The 18,204-nt window shown below is 36.7% G+C and overlaps 1 protein-coding gene and 1 long non-coding RNA gene across 3 annotated transcripts in view; one reads left to right on the top strand and one right to left on the bottom strand.

The window, feature by feature from the left end:
* si:ch73-340m8.2 (tyrosine-protein kinase SRK2) overlaps nucleotides 1–6,127 on the bottom strand; it is a 17,262-nt gene extending 11,135 nt beyond the window's left edge. Inside the window, exons 1-2 of one of the 2 annotated variants that reach the window (XM_059024527.1) lie at nucleotides 5,705–6,127; nucleotides 1,824–1,945 (exon numbers count right to left, since the gene is read on the bottom strand). In XM_059024527.1, coding sequence (XP_058880510.1) covers nucleotides 1,824–1,945; nucleotides 5,705–5,997 — 415 coding nt within the window. In that variant the 5' untranslated portion in view covers nucleotides 5,998–6,127. The remainder of the gene's footprint in view (nucleotides 1–1,823; nucleotides 1,946–5,704) is intronic. The other variant, XM_034003399.3, reaches the window with a different exon arrangement.
* Nucleotides 51–18,204, top strand: LOC131737172 (uncharacterized). The gene is made up of 3 exons (XR_009328740.1): nucleotides 51–190; nucleotides 2,577–3,417; nucleotides 16,471–18,204. It is a non-coding gene; the product is annotated as an uncharacterized LOC131737172 (long non-coding RNA).

Here is an 18,204-nt window from a genome sequence, read left to right as displayed (position 1 = left end):
ACTGGCTGATTAAAAGTGAGTTCCCGGCCTGAACCACCACTTTTCTTCATTTACGGAGGAAATAATAATAATAAAAATATTTGCCTTGGAAAAATACCCAGAGCTTTATGACAAAGGTCATTGCAATTATATAGATTCAGAGATGAAAGCTCCTACACAGAAGTCCATTTTGAGGAACTGGATATGCCCGGTATGTACGATTTACTGCAATATGTTGAAATACCAAATAAGGCTACAGCCAGAAGTTTTGCATTACCTAGAATTTTAGGATTGAGACATCATTATCATAATAATAATAATAATAATAATAATAATAATAATAATAATAAATTAATAATAAATTAATAATAATAATATTATAGGGCTGTCAAGCAATTAAAAAAAAATCGTGATTAATCTAATATAAAAAAATGTATCTTCGTTAATCTCTTGTTTTTAATCGCATATTAAATTGATACAATTACTACATCCATCTAATTTAAATGTGTTTTATTACTGATGCTATCATTATTATCTTTAACTGTAAATAACATCGTTTAAAAATGTACTTATTTATGTATTTATTAACCAGGAAATCTACCCATTGGCACCGTCACCAAAACGTACTAGGAGCAATAATTTAGAAATTACAAATACAAGCAACACAATAAAACGTGCGGTTCAAGCTTGATCAGCAGCATACAGAGATCAGTAAACAGAATAAATAGGATATCTATTTTTAAATGTGATTGTGATGAAGTCTTATATTAGGAAACGATCCAGTACCGTCAGCCAATCAGCTTCCAAGTTCCAGCTCTAGCAGGCTCGAATAGACGGCAGATGCCCGCTGGAACATCTCAGCATCAACTGTGAATCAAATTTAAAATCAATCCGCGTGTATACCGGCTTTTTCAAAATTACATTCCTGCTTACAGCTAAACTGACAACATGACAAACTACCTAAACTCTGTTTATTTATGTAAATATTGATTTATTTGCGCACGTATCAATACTGGAGTGCTTTAGTTATTTGCTCCATTACGTCGCTCAGTGACTAACTTTCTATTTAGACACTCAATCCAATGTTGCCGTGGCCGGGATTGAAGTACGGTGTGCCGAAAGGCTCAAGACACAGCAAAGCGATTAACACACATTAAAAAAATGAATCTCCAAAAAAATTAACGCGTTAATCACAGAAGTTAACTGCGATTAATTGACAGCCATATATTAACATAACTTAGATATTTTATTTAACATCATGTAACTCAGTGAGTTTCATTTGACTTTATTAAGCAAAATTAGTTCTACAGGGTGATGCAAAACTTTTAGCCATAGCTGTACCCTTTTAGAATTGTGTTAAGTAAATATGATGCAGTTCCTATTCATAGTGTTCACAAAGACATATTTTACTTCCAGGACATTAAAAAAAAAATGAATACAAGAATTATGACTGTGATTCAGGTAATATATGTTTATTGTCAACAAACAAAAAATAGCACATGTACGTTGGAGTTTTTGCAGTGTCCTAAATTATAAAATGGATATTCAAGTTGGAAGAAAAAAGAAAACAAAAACATGGAAACTATGAAAAGAACCACAATACTAAAAACAGGTAGAAAGGCCTGTTTTGGCTGAAGATTTTTGGCACAGATACACATCACTACAGACATGACATTCTTAAATTATTTCAGGGAAAGAAAAACAGGGCTAGTTATAGTCCCATATTTAAGAATATAATGGACAGCATTTGTTCTCATCCCCAGTGTGGTACAGTTAGTACAAGCTGGTTAAAACCATTTCTATACACCCATGCTCCACAGTGCATGGAGAAGATATTTCCTCACCTGACAGATAATAGTGCCCTTGCTCCTTATTCTTCCACACCAAAAAGGCTCCTTCCCCGTTTTCCACTCTAAGCAGACATCTCTTGGCATCCATCCGCTTGGTAATGTGTTCAAAGTACCAGCTAGGAAACAATGTGTAAGATCGTGAGTTATATTAAAGAGAGCTGTAATGCTTTCAAGTTCTTCCCTAGTTGTGGGTGATCATTCTGAAATATTGTCATTAAACTTTGAGCTGTACCTTGGATTTTAGTCTAGTCAGAGAGGAGCAACATAAACCTATTAGTTTCATTTGGTCAGCTGTTGGATATACATGCAAACTCCAAGGAACACCAGCTGCTACAGTATCTCATGAATAAGGGTAGTATATGCCGACTGAAGAGAGAGTGTGAGAGGCAATGGCACTAAAAACAGGTTTAGACTGTTACCATATGTTTTGTTATCCATAACTATATGCAGTATTTTTTTGGTCCAATTGTGTAAAAAATAATGTCTTTCAAACTGTGCGGGTGCTGTGGTATATTATATTTGTATTGCCCATTGTACAGGACCGTAGCATACATTGAGACATCCGAGGCGGCTGCCTCCGCAAAAATACATTTATTTTTGCTCTGTACATTTAAAAAAAAAAAAAAAGTACAAAAACGTATCTAAAGATTTTTCGTTTTTAATAATGTGCCCCCTTTCATTTTTATGAGTGGCATAATCAACATGTTTTTATATTATTTTTTTTATTTGCCATTTCTACTACACAAGGAGAGGACAATTTTGAAGTGGATGAATCAGGCCCGCCTAATGGTACAAGCATGTGACTGTTCCAGTGGAGAGAAAAGAAAGAGAATTGGGGAGAGCTTGAAGGGCCCTGCTTTAGAAGTCATTCAAGCCATGAGGGCTGCCAACCCTGATGCCAGCCCGATGGATTACTTGGAAGCGCTTGACAACACGTTTGGAGCCCCTGAATCGGGGGAGGATCTTTTATTTTCCGTTCCGAACATTGCGACAGCGGCCTGGAGAAAAACTGTCTGATTTTCTGAGAAGGATTTTTCTGAGCGGTCAGCAGTTTCTTAAAGTAAAAGGTTTCTAGAGGCCTAAAGGTAGAAATACTTAAAAAATAATATACACTCCTTTCTTTGTAAATATGGACAATTGCCAAACTACTACTGCACCCAAACTCCAGGGCATTACTATTGAACTAGATTTCTCAACAGGAGTGCTGCCACCCATACAGACTTTGATGTAGCAAAAATTTTATTGTGTTAAAATTATACAAGACTGAGGGCATTCTTTGATTTTAGGACACCAAGATTCACCATCTTTGGTTTTCTTGGGGTCAGTAGCTTGCACAGACTGAAGCAACATCTTCATATTTTTTTTTTTTTCTAAACACCCTGAAATGAAATGCACCATCTTTCTTGGGAACTTAGGGCAGCTCTAAGAGAGGCGAGGGTGGACCCAAAACCAAATTAGTAAAAACCACTCAAGTACAAAACCACTCAAGCACGATCCTATCTGACCTTTTACAGACATTGCAACTCAGTGGTGGTATTCAAATCCATTACTGTTTAAATCCATTGTGTAAAACTGAATAAACCTTAAGGTAAGGTTATTGTAGCAGGTGCTACATGTTAAATCATTAACAGGTATGACACCTTGATCACGTATCACATTTTAAAAGCAGTGTAGTTCCCTTCCCTCTTGAACAGCTATATATGCTTCTGGTTGTGCCTGGAGTCCATGCTGCAGTGAGTCAGGTAAGCCGGTTGCACTTCACTTGTTCCTGGTGTGATGTTTTAGCATGTCCTTCTTTTATTTAACTTTTGTATAGTTATTTATGTTTTTGTTAAAACTTGTGGTGTCTGTTGCTGTGAGACCCAACCATGAAGCAAAAACTTGTCTCAGGTAATTAAGGATTGTAATTATACTTTATGTATTTGGCATTAGTATGACACAGCGATTTGTTTGAATTAGTATATTGTGACTCGCCCGAGGTATTGTGATCCATATCTTAAGGAAATGAATGTGTCTGAACGTGAATTTGTGGTGGAGACGTTTTTTTTGTATTATTAGGACCAGGGCCTTCCACTGTCTTTCTTTTACTGTGTTTTCTTAGTTGCATTTTAGCCACTTTTATCTGTTTTTAATATTTAGCGTATTTTAACCTTTTCCTGAAGCAATATAACAGTGCTTGTTTTTTTTCTTACATTTATAAACAGCAACTGTTTTGTGGTGATTCCTGTGGCAGTCTGTCTTGACTTCCGGCACTGTGAGGAAGTAGCGGGGTGTTTTTCTTTCTTTTCTTGTGGATATTGATTTGCACAATGTTATTTTTGTTCACTTATTTGATTGATTTTGCTCACTTTGCATATTAATTATAGATTATTTGGTTTATCTTTGCGAGTGTTGTTGCACTTTTAATATTTAATTTGCACATGGTGATTTCTGGTATTCCGGCTGTTGATGACTGGCTGCTGTTAACAATTCCCTGGGTATTACCACGCGGTATAACTGTTTGCTGTCTTATGATACATTGTCAGAACTGCATTTGTTTTTATTCTATTTGAATGACTGTTTCTATGAATCATGTTTTGGGCTGTGTGTCCAAATAGGCAATGAACCTTATTTAAACTGTACCTTCCTGTACTTTCATTTGGAGGGTTCCTGTTTGCAGGGCTGTTGCATTTATTATTGGACTTTAGGGGTTCCTCTTCTCCTACGTATTGATAAGGGGGTGACGTAGTCAATCAAGACCATTAAGGGGCGCTACATAATGTTCTAATAATACCTTCATAGAGAACCATTTCTATTTTTTGTAATAGCAACACAGGGAGTTAAGTATTATGTAACATTTATAATCATTACTTCGTATTTGAAAACTAACATAACCTTCAGCAGTAGTGTAGTTAGAGCAGTGAGCTTTTATTTTGAAGCCTTGTTTATTATTCATTGCATGTCCTCATACCTGACGCTTATGCTTTAATTTCCTGCAATACTGATCTTTTGCAATGCTTTCTCTGAAGGCTTACTAAACAGTGTATTTTATTTATATTTTTATATATATATTTTTAATATATTTTCTCTTGGATGTGACCTCTTCAGTACTCTAATATAGTTCAATCAGGCAGCTCTATTGTCTTCAATAAAATATGTTTATTAAAACAATCTTGTTTAGACTATTTAATAAACATATTGTTGTTTTAGTTGCTCGCATGACATTGTAAAGTTCTATGGAGAGAGAGCCATCTGCCTTTATTATAAGGTGATGAATTGAACCTGCAGGGAGATGCAGTGTGAAAACCTCATCCCACTACACTACCCAGTGGACTTGTATTGTTGGGGGAAGAAAATGATTTCATTTCTCGCAGATTTTTTTTTACATGTATTGAAAACGTAGTTGTATTTCTGAAGGGAGAAACCACCCCTTAATCAAATACGTAATTACCGAACCATATAAATACCCTCTTTCATCTATGGACCTTATCGTTCGTCGTTTGTTTTGTCCCCCTCCTTCCTGCCTCCACCTTGCAGCGTGCCTTGTCTAGGGGAATGTGGCCTTGGGTGCCACTTGTCCTGCCCGCTTGCATTAGTTTTCATTTATTTCATATATTTCATTCATCATAGTTTTACCAGCATAGGGACGGCTAATGAGTTCCAATGGGCTAGGCCATGGACCAAATTCAAAGAAAGTATCTAAGCAACAAAAAATATTTTCACATATATATTTCTGTCTGCCAACAGAATAAATTGGTTTTGGTTGGCACATTGAGCAACCAACCCTAAGAATTTAAAACCTTCATTTAGGTCCTGTGTATAAAAAGAACATGAGGATATGTTATTATTTAATCAAAGCACAGACACACACACACACACACGAGTATGGTACTTACGGTTCAGCCTCAATGCTCCCCACCAGCCTAATAAAACTCCTGGGAACATATCCCTCTTCTTCCTTGCACTCTTCTGTTTGTTTCCTCACATATATCCAGTCCCCTTCCTCCTTTATTATTTCCAGTCGTTCCCCCTTCTGTATGCTCAGGTCCTCAACAGTGCGAGCAGTGTAGTCATACAGACTGACACTCATGGGGTTACAGTAGATTAAAGCATCATTCTCCTCTGGGCAAAGGCAGCAAGAGCATGGGCATCCTGGGCAGTATTGTTTACAACAAGCAGCATTTCCCATTGCTGTTACCTCTGTGAAAATGAAGCAATAAAGTGGAGAGACACTTATTAATGCCTCCCTCACCAAAAGAATGTTAAGAACAGGTTTGCCTTGTTTTGAGTACAGTTTACTGTACACCAGGTACTTTACACTGCTGAGCCATTTAAAAAGTGGTCCTTTTTATCTATATATTTATATATTAATAATAATGTAGTGAATTTTGTGAGCTGGCTAATATCCATTTCAGTCTTGGTTGAGGACACTAAACTCATTTTATTTATGATTTAAGACGGATTTGAAGCAGTCTATACAAGTTAATTACTGTACATAATAGATTAGTGAACAAACCGGGCTGCATTGCTTCACTATAGCTTCATATTAAATAATGAATTATTTTTTTTATTTCTTACTGTTTATTTTCTGTGGTTTACTTAATGTGTCCCAAAGGTGTTTTTGTTTGTGCCTGGTTTAAAGCCAATAGAAATTTATTTTTTGCCTCTTTATATCTTTATATCTCAATATATAAATTATTGATTCATGGTAAATGGTGCTAGGATTATGCCTGGGTAAAAATGCATTGATAAAAAAGGATGATACAAATATGTATAAAATAAAAAATACAAAAAAACATTCAGAGTGAAATGCAATCATTTATTTCTATACCATGCATGACTGTGTTTTAAGAAATCTAATATTGTTAAAACAATCCCTAAACACGGTCAATAAAGTAAAGTATGTTATAACTTTACGGTGTATGGATTCACAGCATGGATTCATCGCGTGAACAAGGAGAGAAAAACTGAGATGAAGTTGAGGATGATATACTTGTGAGGGTGACCGTTGTCTCAATGCATCCTCTTATAGATATTATATGACAAGTGCTTTGGTCTTTCCTTGTTTTAAGGTCCTGGTTTTTATTAATAAAAAAATAGGCTGCCATGTGCCGCTACCGCTCAGAGTTTCACCTCAACTGTGAGTAACTTGTCTCACTGACAGACTACTGTTGCTATGCTGGCAATTGACAGCATGAGTCAGTTCAATAATGGTAAACCATGGGATCATTTGGGGACAGTTACCACAGTGGTACATTGACAAGGGAAATACAATATATACAGTGTGTATATATATTTATATATATATATATAATGTGTCTGTGTAGAAACCAAACAAAGAAAACCTAATAAAAACAGGATGATTAGAAAACACCAAGAACAACAAACAGAAAGTAACAAACTGCAAATGTCATCAGAATATTTGTGCTACTTGCTGTTGATAGTTGTTCTTAATACAAAGCTTATACTGCACTCTTTTTTCATTATCCTCATTCATTCTCGTCTCCTCTATGAATTTCAATCTGGGCTGCTGTCCTTTTTCTTCCCAGCTTAGTCAGGCAGCTAACAATGATTTCTCATTCTACTGGCTTGGCATGTATCCTAGACATAGCTTCTGTTACTGAGCACTTATGAGTCAAGAGTACTACTGCTGTGGACACAACCTGCAAAATAGATTGACAGGGATTTAATCACTTTGAATATTCCCAGGATGACTACTTTTCAAATATAGATAAACAAATATTTTCTACATTTTCCAAACAATAGTTTTGTATGGTAATATTATGCAAAAATGAGTGAATGTTTAATTATAGGATAGTAAGTTCTTCCAGGTAACCCCTCCGTTATCAGACTGTATACTATACAAGGGTTTTTGTTAGTCTTGAACTTTGTGGCCACTAGTGTGGTGTGAGTACAGATCTCTGCATTTCTTATTTCATCACTAAGCTCCTCAGTCTCATAGATTGACTTCAAAAGGGCCTCCTGGCATTTGATGGAGCAGCGACTTGCGAATCTCTAGAAAAGGGGAAAAAAACAGGTTCAGTTTATACTTAGTTAAAAGAATAAATATACCATAAGGATGTTCCCGGTTGTATTTACTTGGGTACATTTCCTCATTCTTAAGTATGAACTATCCTTATAGCTTTCTGCATGTATGCTTTGGGTGTGTTCTCAAACTGGATATATGATGTCATCTGCTAATCTGAGAAATATGATTGGAATGGGTAAAATGTGATCGGAATGGATCTTGTTTTCTTTTTCCAGTTAACACAGTTTTTACTTCCCGTATCAATGAAGGGGCTACCAACTTAAATGATGATATTAAGAAATATAAATCTCAAATATATAATGTGCAGACAGTAGGTGTGGAAATGTTGAATCACATTTACTATGTAGCTGCTTGTGGGCCTCTGTAACAAGATTACCTGGAGAATAGCTACTGCCCTGAACAGTTTGCTGTTGCTGACTATCTGATCTATGTGGTTTGAAGTACATTTTTCCCTTCACGATGTGGCTACCAGTGCTGATGGCATTCAATATCCACTTAGTGCCCAGTTGACTCTGTTTTTTTTGTTGTTTTTAATCTTCCTTTTTTTAAAAGCTATTAACACAGTTGGTGTAAATGGTTTTTTGCTAAATTAGTATATAAATAGATCTCGGCAAGATAACTGAAAAAATAAGGCAGTTGTTTTTACATTTCGTACCCCATTGCATTGGTTCTTGCAGGCGGCTGTCTTGGCAAGTTGCTATTTCATTGGTCCACAAACAAGTACAGTACTGTGAAATTAAACAGTTATGGTGCAGTTTTACAGTTCACATTGCAGGAAATGGTGAAAATAATGGAGCGGAAGGAAGGTGCTGGTGAAAAATGAAGATTTAGGGTAAGATATCAATGATTGTGTTTATCATCTACATTGTTAAAATAGCATTGATATAGACCAACAACATATACAAGGCAGCTTGCCTAATTTCTCATGTCACATCCCAATGTCTGTCTATATAGAAGAGGCTTCCAATCTAGACAGAAATCATCGACATGATGAATTTTCAGGGGTTTTTGGCCATTAACTATGTCTTGTACACTGCTGAAAATTCAATACGCAATAATTTGGCAAAGCTTAGAAAATCCAAAACTACAGAAAGCCAGATGGTAAAATCTAAAATAACAAACTAGATTGTGTAAACTTAATTATTGAGACTTCTTCCATTCTTTCTGCTACCTGGTGGAAGCTTAGGTGCTGATCTCATTCCTATAGAAATGTTTATAAACATGGGGAACAAACAAGGAAGGCAATCAATCAATAGTAAAATAGAGCTGCCAATTAATTTAACAAATAGCTATCTCATTATCGATCTTGGGTCCAGAACAGTTAAAGGTTCTACCATTACATTAAGAGATCTAAAACTGAACATATTCTCTCTCCTTTTTTTTTTTTTTTTTTAACACTAACGCAATAATAACTTAAATACATTAATATATGCTGGTACAGGAGGCTGTGTGGTCCAGTGGTTAAAGAAACAGGCTTGTAACCAGGTGGTCCCCAGTTCAAATCCCACCTCAGCCACTGAATCATTGTGTGACCTTAAGCAAGTCACTTAACCTCCTTGTGCTCCGTCTTTCCGGTGAGACGTAGTTGTAAGTGACTCTGCAGCTGATGCATAGTTCACACACCCTAGTCTCTGTAAGTCGCCTTGGATAAAGGTGTCTGCTAAATAAACAAATAATAATACTTACATGATAACTGCAGGGTACATCAAATGTATGAGAAGATAATAGCCAAGTATGTTATACCGCCAAGGATTGTATACCAAATGCATCCCATAGTCAGTTAAGTGATGCTTAATCAGTGACAGGTTGCTACAATAGTGTCAGTGACATTTGGGTCTTAAAAGATTCAAGTCATTGTGCCTCAACATGACGAGATAGCCTATTCCTTCACTACTCTCTGTGCGAAGATGTGTTTCCCTCTGTCTGTCCCCACTTCCAGCTGTGTCCACTGGTCCTGGTTTCTGTACTACACTACACCATGTAAGCTATTTTTAATATTGTAAGGACTTCAATCGTATCCCCGATATTCTTTTTAGCTAAATGGTCAGTTCTTTCAGACTATCTTTGTAGCTCAAGTCCTTTAAGCGCTGGGATTAGTCTGGTTGCTGTGGACTCTCTCCAGGGCCACAATGTCAATTTGATTCTGTACACTATGGTATACAACCTCATTATAACTCCTTGGATTAGTACTGTACACTTATGGTTCTATACCAGAGCCTTCTATTTGTCTTTTTGATTGATTACCCGCTGTGGTTTCTGACATGATGAGTCAAGTGCAATACAGAGGTCTTTCTCTTGGCGTGCCCGTTCTATAACCACTATTTGGTATTTGGATCTTAAATATTTTGACCGGCCTGTAACACGTTACATTTGTTGACCTTGAATCAAATTTTATATTAAGCATATTTTAACTATATTACTGTATATCACAGGCTGCCATGTGGAAACCTACCTCTTTGTTTGAATGTTCAATCTTATGGTAACTTTGTGTGAATTGCATAAATTATCTGGACTAATGCTGCTTTTTTTTCTGAAATTAAACATACCGTATTTGCTCGAGTATAAGTCGAGGCATTTAATCCCAAAACACAATCCTGAAGTTGGGGGGGGGGGGGGGGGTCGGCTAATACACTAGTAAAAAAAAATTATAATAAAAATTGTCAGGAAACCTTTTAATGTCTACAAAAGTCATGGCCGGCGTGTGGTTACTACAATCTCCGTCTGTACCTAGCAGGGTTTAGGAACCAGGGGAGCCCTGTGCAGGCATGCATTCAATGCGTGAGGCAAGTTAGCAACGCACCTGCAGGTCTGCTGGGAGGGACTGCCTAGCTTTGAGGCTTGCTCACTGCTGCTTGTTTGCTGATTTTCTTTATCAATAGTTTGTATTAGCACTTGAAAAGTAAGTTTGGTTAAGATCAGGTTAATTTAGTTCAGAGAGAACAGACCTCGTTCTGTTTCACTGAACATGCTTTTATGATTCACTGCACTGCCGCTGTGTACCTGCATTGCCCTGCCTATCTTTCCCTTGTGGATTACAAACTAATGAACATTAAAGATTTAATAAAGATCTCATTGCTACACTTCTCTCAAATGGGTGAGATAAACACAGTTTAATAATTTTTTCTTGCCGGATGGCTATTTGGATATTATTTTTTAAATAATTTTTAATAATTTTTTAAAGAGCTTGTAGCCCACTTCTTTTATTTTTTTTGTTTTTGTTGTACTGGAGGATTGCTTTAAACAAATGGAACATTGCAACCTTACGGTCAATTAATTCATGGGGGATGAAGTAAATGTACGCTCTCCAGTTAATATTATTCATTCAAATGAATTGTTTGTTGTGGTTGTTGCACTGAATTGTGTGCAAGTTTTTGTTTTTTTTTGGGGGGGGGGGAGGGGGGGGTTCTTTGCAAGCTTGATTTCATGTCCTTATTGATGTGCAAATCATTTTTCTTGTGTTAAAAAAATAGTGCAAGTTGTGTGTTTTTTTTCGTTGTCAATCAATCTTTCTGTACTTAAATATTTTTTAGATATTCTTATATTTGGCACAGTAACTACTTCTGGGAACTTATATAGTTAGCTATAGGCTAAGGGCTGATTGCTACAGCGTGACCCTGCAGCAGAGTGCTTCTGTGGAAACAGCGCACCTTCATTGACATTGTTGTGGGCAAATCCTTGTTGCCTTCGTTGCCAGAACAAATGCTTTGAATTTCTCTCAAATGAAAACACAAACATCTCAAGACTTGGCAAAAACGATTCTGTAACGTTGTTTATATATAAAAAATGAATCCAAGGTTTGTTTACATCCAGGAGCTGTCACGTAAAACACTGACGCAGTTTCATTGAATTACAGCCAGCCCACACCACGCCCCACATTCCACTGAAATACATACTTCTGTGTGGGCTAGAAAGGAAGTTGGGGTGGGGATTGTATACTAAAATAATACTATTGTAGGCAAAACAAAAAAAAAACAAAAAACAAAATGTACTGTATTGTAATAGTGTCATACGCGTATTACAAAATGACGCGTCTGGCGGTTCTAGGTAGAAGTACTTATAAAATAGTTATTTTTGCAAATCTCCCCCTCACAAAGCCATCAGGATATCTAAATACATATATTTAGGAAAACTAACATCCTGAAGTGCACTCTAACAACAGTTTCGATTTCAGGAGGTAATTTTTTGTTTTCTGTTCCACTAAACTTACCATCTGTTTCAATAATAAATGAAAAAATTAAAAAAAAATTATACCTGAATCTCGCCCTCACAATGGGGGGGGGGGGGCAACTTTTACACAAGGTCGAATGTTACTCGAGCGAATACGGTAAGTAAGACTGCAATTCGAAAGTTGATATGTGGGGAGAAGTTAACCTGAGATTCAAAGGTCCTACCTTGTAGTTTACAAGTGTACAGTATCATCCTCCTCCTGAAATATTTCAGCATCACATTCCTTTAGCAGGTGGACAATCTGGACAGGATCAGCTTTGTCGATTTCCCTTGCAAAGGGGTTAGATTTCTTGATGACAGGGAGAGGGGCATCATAACCTGCAAGCTGGAGGATAAAATCAAAGATGATAATGAAGAGTGGGTTATGTGGCCATGTTCCATTGAAGCTGGATAGAATGCCATTTCTGTTTAGTCATCAGTTGCCAGGAATCCAGGAAAAAAAGAAAGTATCTTAGTGAATTCGTTCAAGGGCATGTTCACACACATGTATTGTATTATACACATTTGATTAAGGTACAGTACCTTGGCTCATTCAAGAAAAATCTAATAAGGATTGTATAAGAAAACTGTGGCCTTGACAAATAGGGCAAAGTCTCTCATGGTTGACATTCTTTTATTTTTTTAAATCCTAAAACACTGCAGGCAATCTTTCCCCCAAATCAGTTAAAAAAAAATCTCACTGAGAATCAAGAAGATCAGCTGTGTATGCTTTTTTTTTTAAATTTACCTTTTACTGAATTTGTATACTTTGAAAGCTTAAAAGAGCAAAGGCTCTAGATAATAAATATTCCAGGATTTCAGGCTACAAAATGAAAACTATAACATATGAAAAATGTGTTAGCAGTGCTAATTCCACTCACAGTTTGTTGTGACGTTCCTGTATCAGTCCTTCCTGCAGGCTCGCTAATGGCAGAGTTCGGCTTTGACCGGATAGAGTGGAGAGGGTTAAAGATGGCATGCCGTTTTAACATTGAATCATCAGTTTTGTATATCAACACTCTATTTCTGATATAAAAAATACAATTGTCTTCAGAAATAGAATTTGCTGATATCATCAATTGAGAATTAAATGTTAAAACGGTTTGCCATATCAGTAATTGTGTCACACTTTTTTTTTTTTTTACTCAAAAACAAAATTGTTGATATCAAAAATAGAATCGTTTTTATATCAACAATACATTTTTTTATATAAAAAAGTCATACTAATGAACATTCAGTCTGAATTTTTGACCTAAAAAAATGCATATGAATTAGTTGACTACATCCAGTCTGTACTTCCCTTGTATACACTTCTGTAGTAACTGAAGCGGTAGTCCCGCCCTCCTGTCTATCACCCGGACAGTTATCCAGGTTCCCGATGCCTTAGCTGTATTACAGAATGTAAATAAAGTAAAGTGTTCTTTCATAAAGTTATTACAACTTCATTGTGGGTAATTTGAAAGCACGAGGGCAAAGATATTCTATTATATCAAGATACTCAACTCCACTGATTTACTATGGGGACTTCTGCCACACTGCTTAAAGGGTTATGTGATATAGAGAGAGCTCGGGATAAGTTTTTCTATTGTAATACCAGTGTAACTGATATTTCCCTATAAAATCCTGTGCTTAATTATCTGATTACAGGCTACTGCTGACGTCGGTACTGGCCTGCAATCACTATTATGACGACATTTCTGATTTACAGGTGCAATCTGACGTCAGTGGAATTTGAATTTGCAGCCTGTTTTTTAAAATATTTGCCAGTTTTAAAATGCTTTGACGGTTTCAAGTAGGTAATGCAGTGAAGGTTTATTTGTTAAAAAATGTCCTCTCAGTTTACCGTTCTGTCAGAGGCTAAACACAAGCAGCAAAAGATCTCTGAAATTCTGGGCAGTACTTCTTCCAATCTGCAAGAGAGAGAAAGAAAATGACAACGGCTGTGCTGCAGCACCACCTAACCATTCACAGGAAACTTTTGGGACATAACTGTATTATTAAGAACTCTAAAGTCAGCGTGAAATGTTATGAATGCTCTGATGTTAGCCAAAAGAAGACGCCAAGGTGACTAATTATTATTTAAAAAAAAGTAGTTTTTGTTTTATTTGTGATTTTTAGTAAATAAGTTTAGTTTAATTGTATTTGTGTGTGTTTCTTTTTTAGTGCTGGTATTACACAAAATAAAATGCAAGCTGCTGTACAGCATTCAGATTGTAAAAAGCCACCTCGGAGTTCTGTGACATCTCAGAGGACTTTGTGATGTCACGGAACTCCTTGGTGGCTTTTTACAATCAGATTATGTACAGTAGCTTGTATTTTTATTCTCTATATAAAACTGCAGCTGTGAACTTTTATTCATAAATGCACAGTATATATATAAAAAAAGTTTGCAGCAGGGGATACAAAGTGGTACAAACTGGTATTATACTCTGAAGCATACTCTGAAAGTATTGAATTTTAATGGAGACCAAAAGTGTTGGGGGAAAATGAGATATAAAAATGTTCATTTGCATCTTCAAGGATTTTTACCACTTTGTTTACTTTTTGATTGCATAAATCCACACAAATTGAACAGGTATTAAAATGCTGTTCATGCATGTGATGTTGGAACATAAGATTAATGGGACTTATGGCAATTTTTGGACATGTGTATACAGTAGAGGCACTATAGTTTTCTCCACCATACTGTGACTAAATACTGCCATTTTCCAAGTATAATCTTAACAAAAATACACATTTTAGGAACATTCTTTCTGTTTTATACTGTACAGGTTTCACCTTATAAACGAGGTGTGTGATATACCCAAGAATTCTTTACAGCATTCTGTGGATTTTGCTAAGTTAGTATAGAGCAGTGGTTTTCAACCTGTGTTTTGCGTTCCAATACAGGCATGTGACAGATTGCAGCTGGTACATTGTTTGGAAGTTGTTTGAAAGACGATGAGATTCCACAACCTCAATGCTCCACTTATTGCACATTGTAATGTATCAATCTGTTTGTACCACTGTGACAAAGTGGCTGACTGGATGCAGGTGCAGGAGTGATGCAGTGCGTGAATGAAACAGACAGAGATGATTGTAATCCGGTTTGGAAAGGATTTTATTAATGGTTTCCAGGTCTGGCGACCAAACAACAATCCTCCAGCAATACACACCACTGTGTACTGCACGGGGTAAATAACAATAGGATTGCAGTCCCAAATAATAAACAATAATATCCGCCCCACAATAATACAAACACGGTCACCAGTCCTGGGTGTGTGCAGTAGTGTTTGTGGTGGGTGATACAAGTTTATTTCGTGACAGTGGTGAAGTGTTGTTCCGGCTTTGTGCTGGCCGAAGGCGACAGCTCCGGAAATGTGTTAGCTGTCTGGTGATTCACAAACAAGACAATTACTAACAGACACAAACAAAACACTCGCAAAACGGTTACGTTCTCTGGGGTCTCTCACAGTCCTTCTAGTTTAGAATATAAAACCAAAACGAAGGAACAGATAACCATTCTCCGTCCCTTTTCATGCTGTCACACATGACCCCTTGGTAAACGAGTGCAATCGCCTCTCCAGTCTGCGGCTGCCACATCGTTTACCTTCCGGGTCAATGCGTTCTTGCAACGGAGTCTCGCCTTCATCCAAACTGGCCGACTTCCCAACCCTGGGAAAGAACTGTCAGACCAGTCCATCCAAAGAACTATGTTCTCGCTGCTTAGCATGCTCACAGGTCGGGAGGGAGATTTACCACCAAGAATCATTGTATTTCTGTCACAACCACCGACAAAGAAAAGGACAAAGATATAGTGTCGAAATTATGACAAGTAGTATTTGTTGTACAGTTTAACAGTTACTAATGGTAAAACAAAGCAGACACTCTGTGTTATTTGTATTGAACTAGTTAGACTATAATTAGACGACAGTGTCACATCTTCAGAGACCCTTGTACACAAAAAAGAAATATTGGTTGTAATGGGATAGGTCTCTGTTTTTACAATAGCCGTTTTAAGATTACTTGATGGTCCCTGCTGGGAGCACTGGTATTTGAGATGAAAAGGTTGAAAAACACTGGTATACTCTATACAAGAGGTGTAACCCCAGGCTACTCAGTTATGCACATATACAGGGTGTGCCTGCTATGCACAGGGGCCAGTTTATAGTTTAATAATTACGGTAATCCAACACTTTGAAATATTTTAAATTGATATCATCATTTCAACATACACTATAGTCTTTCCTACTGATGCACCTCAAAAACATTCAGCACTAGTAAGAAATAACAGTTTTAAAATGTATAATTAAAATAAAGCATACAAATTAGTCCTGTATTTTGGAGGTATGAAATTACTCAGCTGGAGATGTAACAAGTGACACAATAATCAATCATTTGTTATTTTTTTGTTTTTTTACACCTTAGTTTGGAAGCCACCTGCTGATCTTTCATCTGTCACCGGAGCTCTGTAACCTGCAGTAAAGCTCTTCACTCAGTTTGTCACGGATGCTTGCTGCGTCTATCTCCACACATGATGTCCCTACATGCTGTGCTGCTCTGCAGGCTATTGTTACTGGCAAAAAGTGAGATCACGCCACATTGACCACGTGGGTGGAGTTTAGAGAAGAGCGGTAGGTCAAGTGTGTTTGGAAAACTACAGTACTGTAGCTTGTTTAAGCCAGGAAGTATCAACAAAGGAAGTCCTTCAACCAATGTGTTTTGACAAATGTCACAGAGGTTCTGGCCCTTGCATAGAAAATTGAACTGGAAAAGTACATTGTACAAAGACTGCTTACCATAACAGGGACAAGTAACATCAAATCCAGCAATAGGATGGTTGTAAATAAGTCAGACGGAACATCAAAGGCAGAGAATCTGGGCAGCAGAATGGGTAACAGCTGTACAAGATGGTCACCGGTGCCCAAGGGCAGCATCAAGATGGAGAGAGGAATTTGTAAGCATCTGGAGGTTAACAAAGGCTATGGATAGTAGATGTGCAGATATTTCAAATGTAACATTTTAACAAATGTAAGAGTAACATAAAAATGTATTTTATAATGAATAGCTTAATTACAACACCTGACTGCCAAACATTCATGCTGTACTCTCATTACAATTAAATGTAAACAGTAACAACGTTGAACAGGCAAAGATGGTGATAATGGTGAAGATAACATTTGAGATGTTTTTAAAAATGTTTCTGTTATTAAAGAAAAACTTGGGAATGAAAAATACTAGATAGCTTAACTAATGTCGAGCAGTTCTGGTGTGTGAGTATATAAAACCTGCTTAAACACACAGCTGAACATTCTGCCTAAGAAAAAAAAGGGGGCTGCTCCAGTGTCATTTCATCAGTTTTCAACTGTTCTCATGCTGTCCTGCACCCAATAAAGGGAACAGACCCTGCAGCATGCAGAGTGTCACACACTTTAGTCAAACAGCAACAACAAGGAGATTCACGTACCAGTGATAAAACTGGAGTTAAGACTGGAGGTGTGCTATTATAGTATCAATCCTCCAGACGTTATTCCTTTCTTCCACTGTTATTCACAAACATCCTATCTGTATTTTTTTCTGTGGTGTTTGACCAGCTCAAATGAATAATTAATTTATGTTAATACCACCCTTTTTTTACCATGATAGTGGGACTCTTACATTATTATCTCCTTGAAATAAATACCTCTAGTACAGCTGGCTGTAGCCACATTATGATAATATAGTTTTGCATTTAAAAAAACAAAAAATGGCTCAACAAATGGGACATTTTAACATTCATGTTTCAATATAAGTTTGCTACATGAGTTACTTCTAATGATTTTTTTTTCTGTTAGAATTGTATTTCTGTTATTTTCAAGCATCAGTGAAGTGAAATGTATTATTAAACGCTGTGTTTGGTTTTCTGTGACTAATCATTTGTTCAGTGAGCTCTTTTTTCCTTATATGTTAATGCACAGAGAAAGTGTATGTCTGAGATATCAGCATTCAAACAATCCCTGTGTAAAGTGATTACAATTTCACACTGCAATTAATACTTTTTGTGTTTGTACTATCTGGGAAAATAGAGAGTTGGTAAAAGCTGGATGAAGACAAAACTGCCCGGGCAGGGCACTAAAATAATGTGAACCATCTCTATACATATTAAAAATAATTATCATTATA

This window comes from Acipenser ruthenus, chromosome 5, assembly GCF_902713425.1.
Source record: "Acipenser ruthenus chromosome 5, fAciRut3.2 maternal haplotype, whole genome shotgun sequence".
In the NCBI taxonomy this organism is placed as follows: domain Eukaryota; kingdom Metazoa; phylum Chordata; class Actinopteri; order Acipenseriformes; family Acipenseridae; genus Acipenser; species Acipenser ruthenus.
This window is presented reverse-complemented; position numbering and strand designations above follow the sequence as displayed.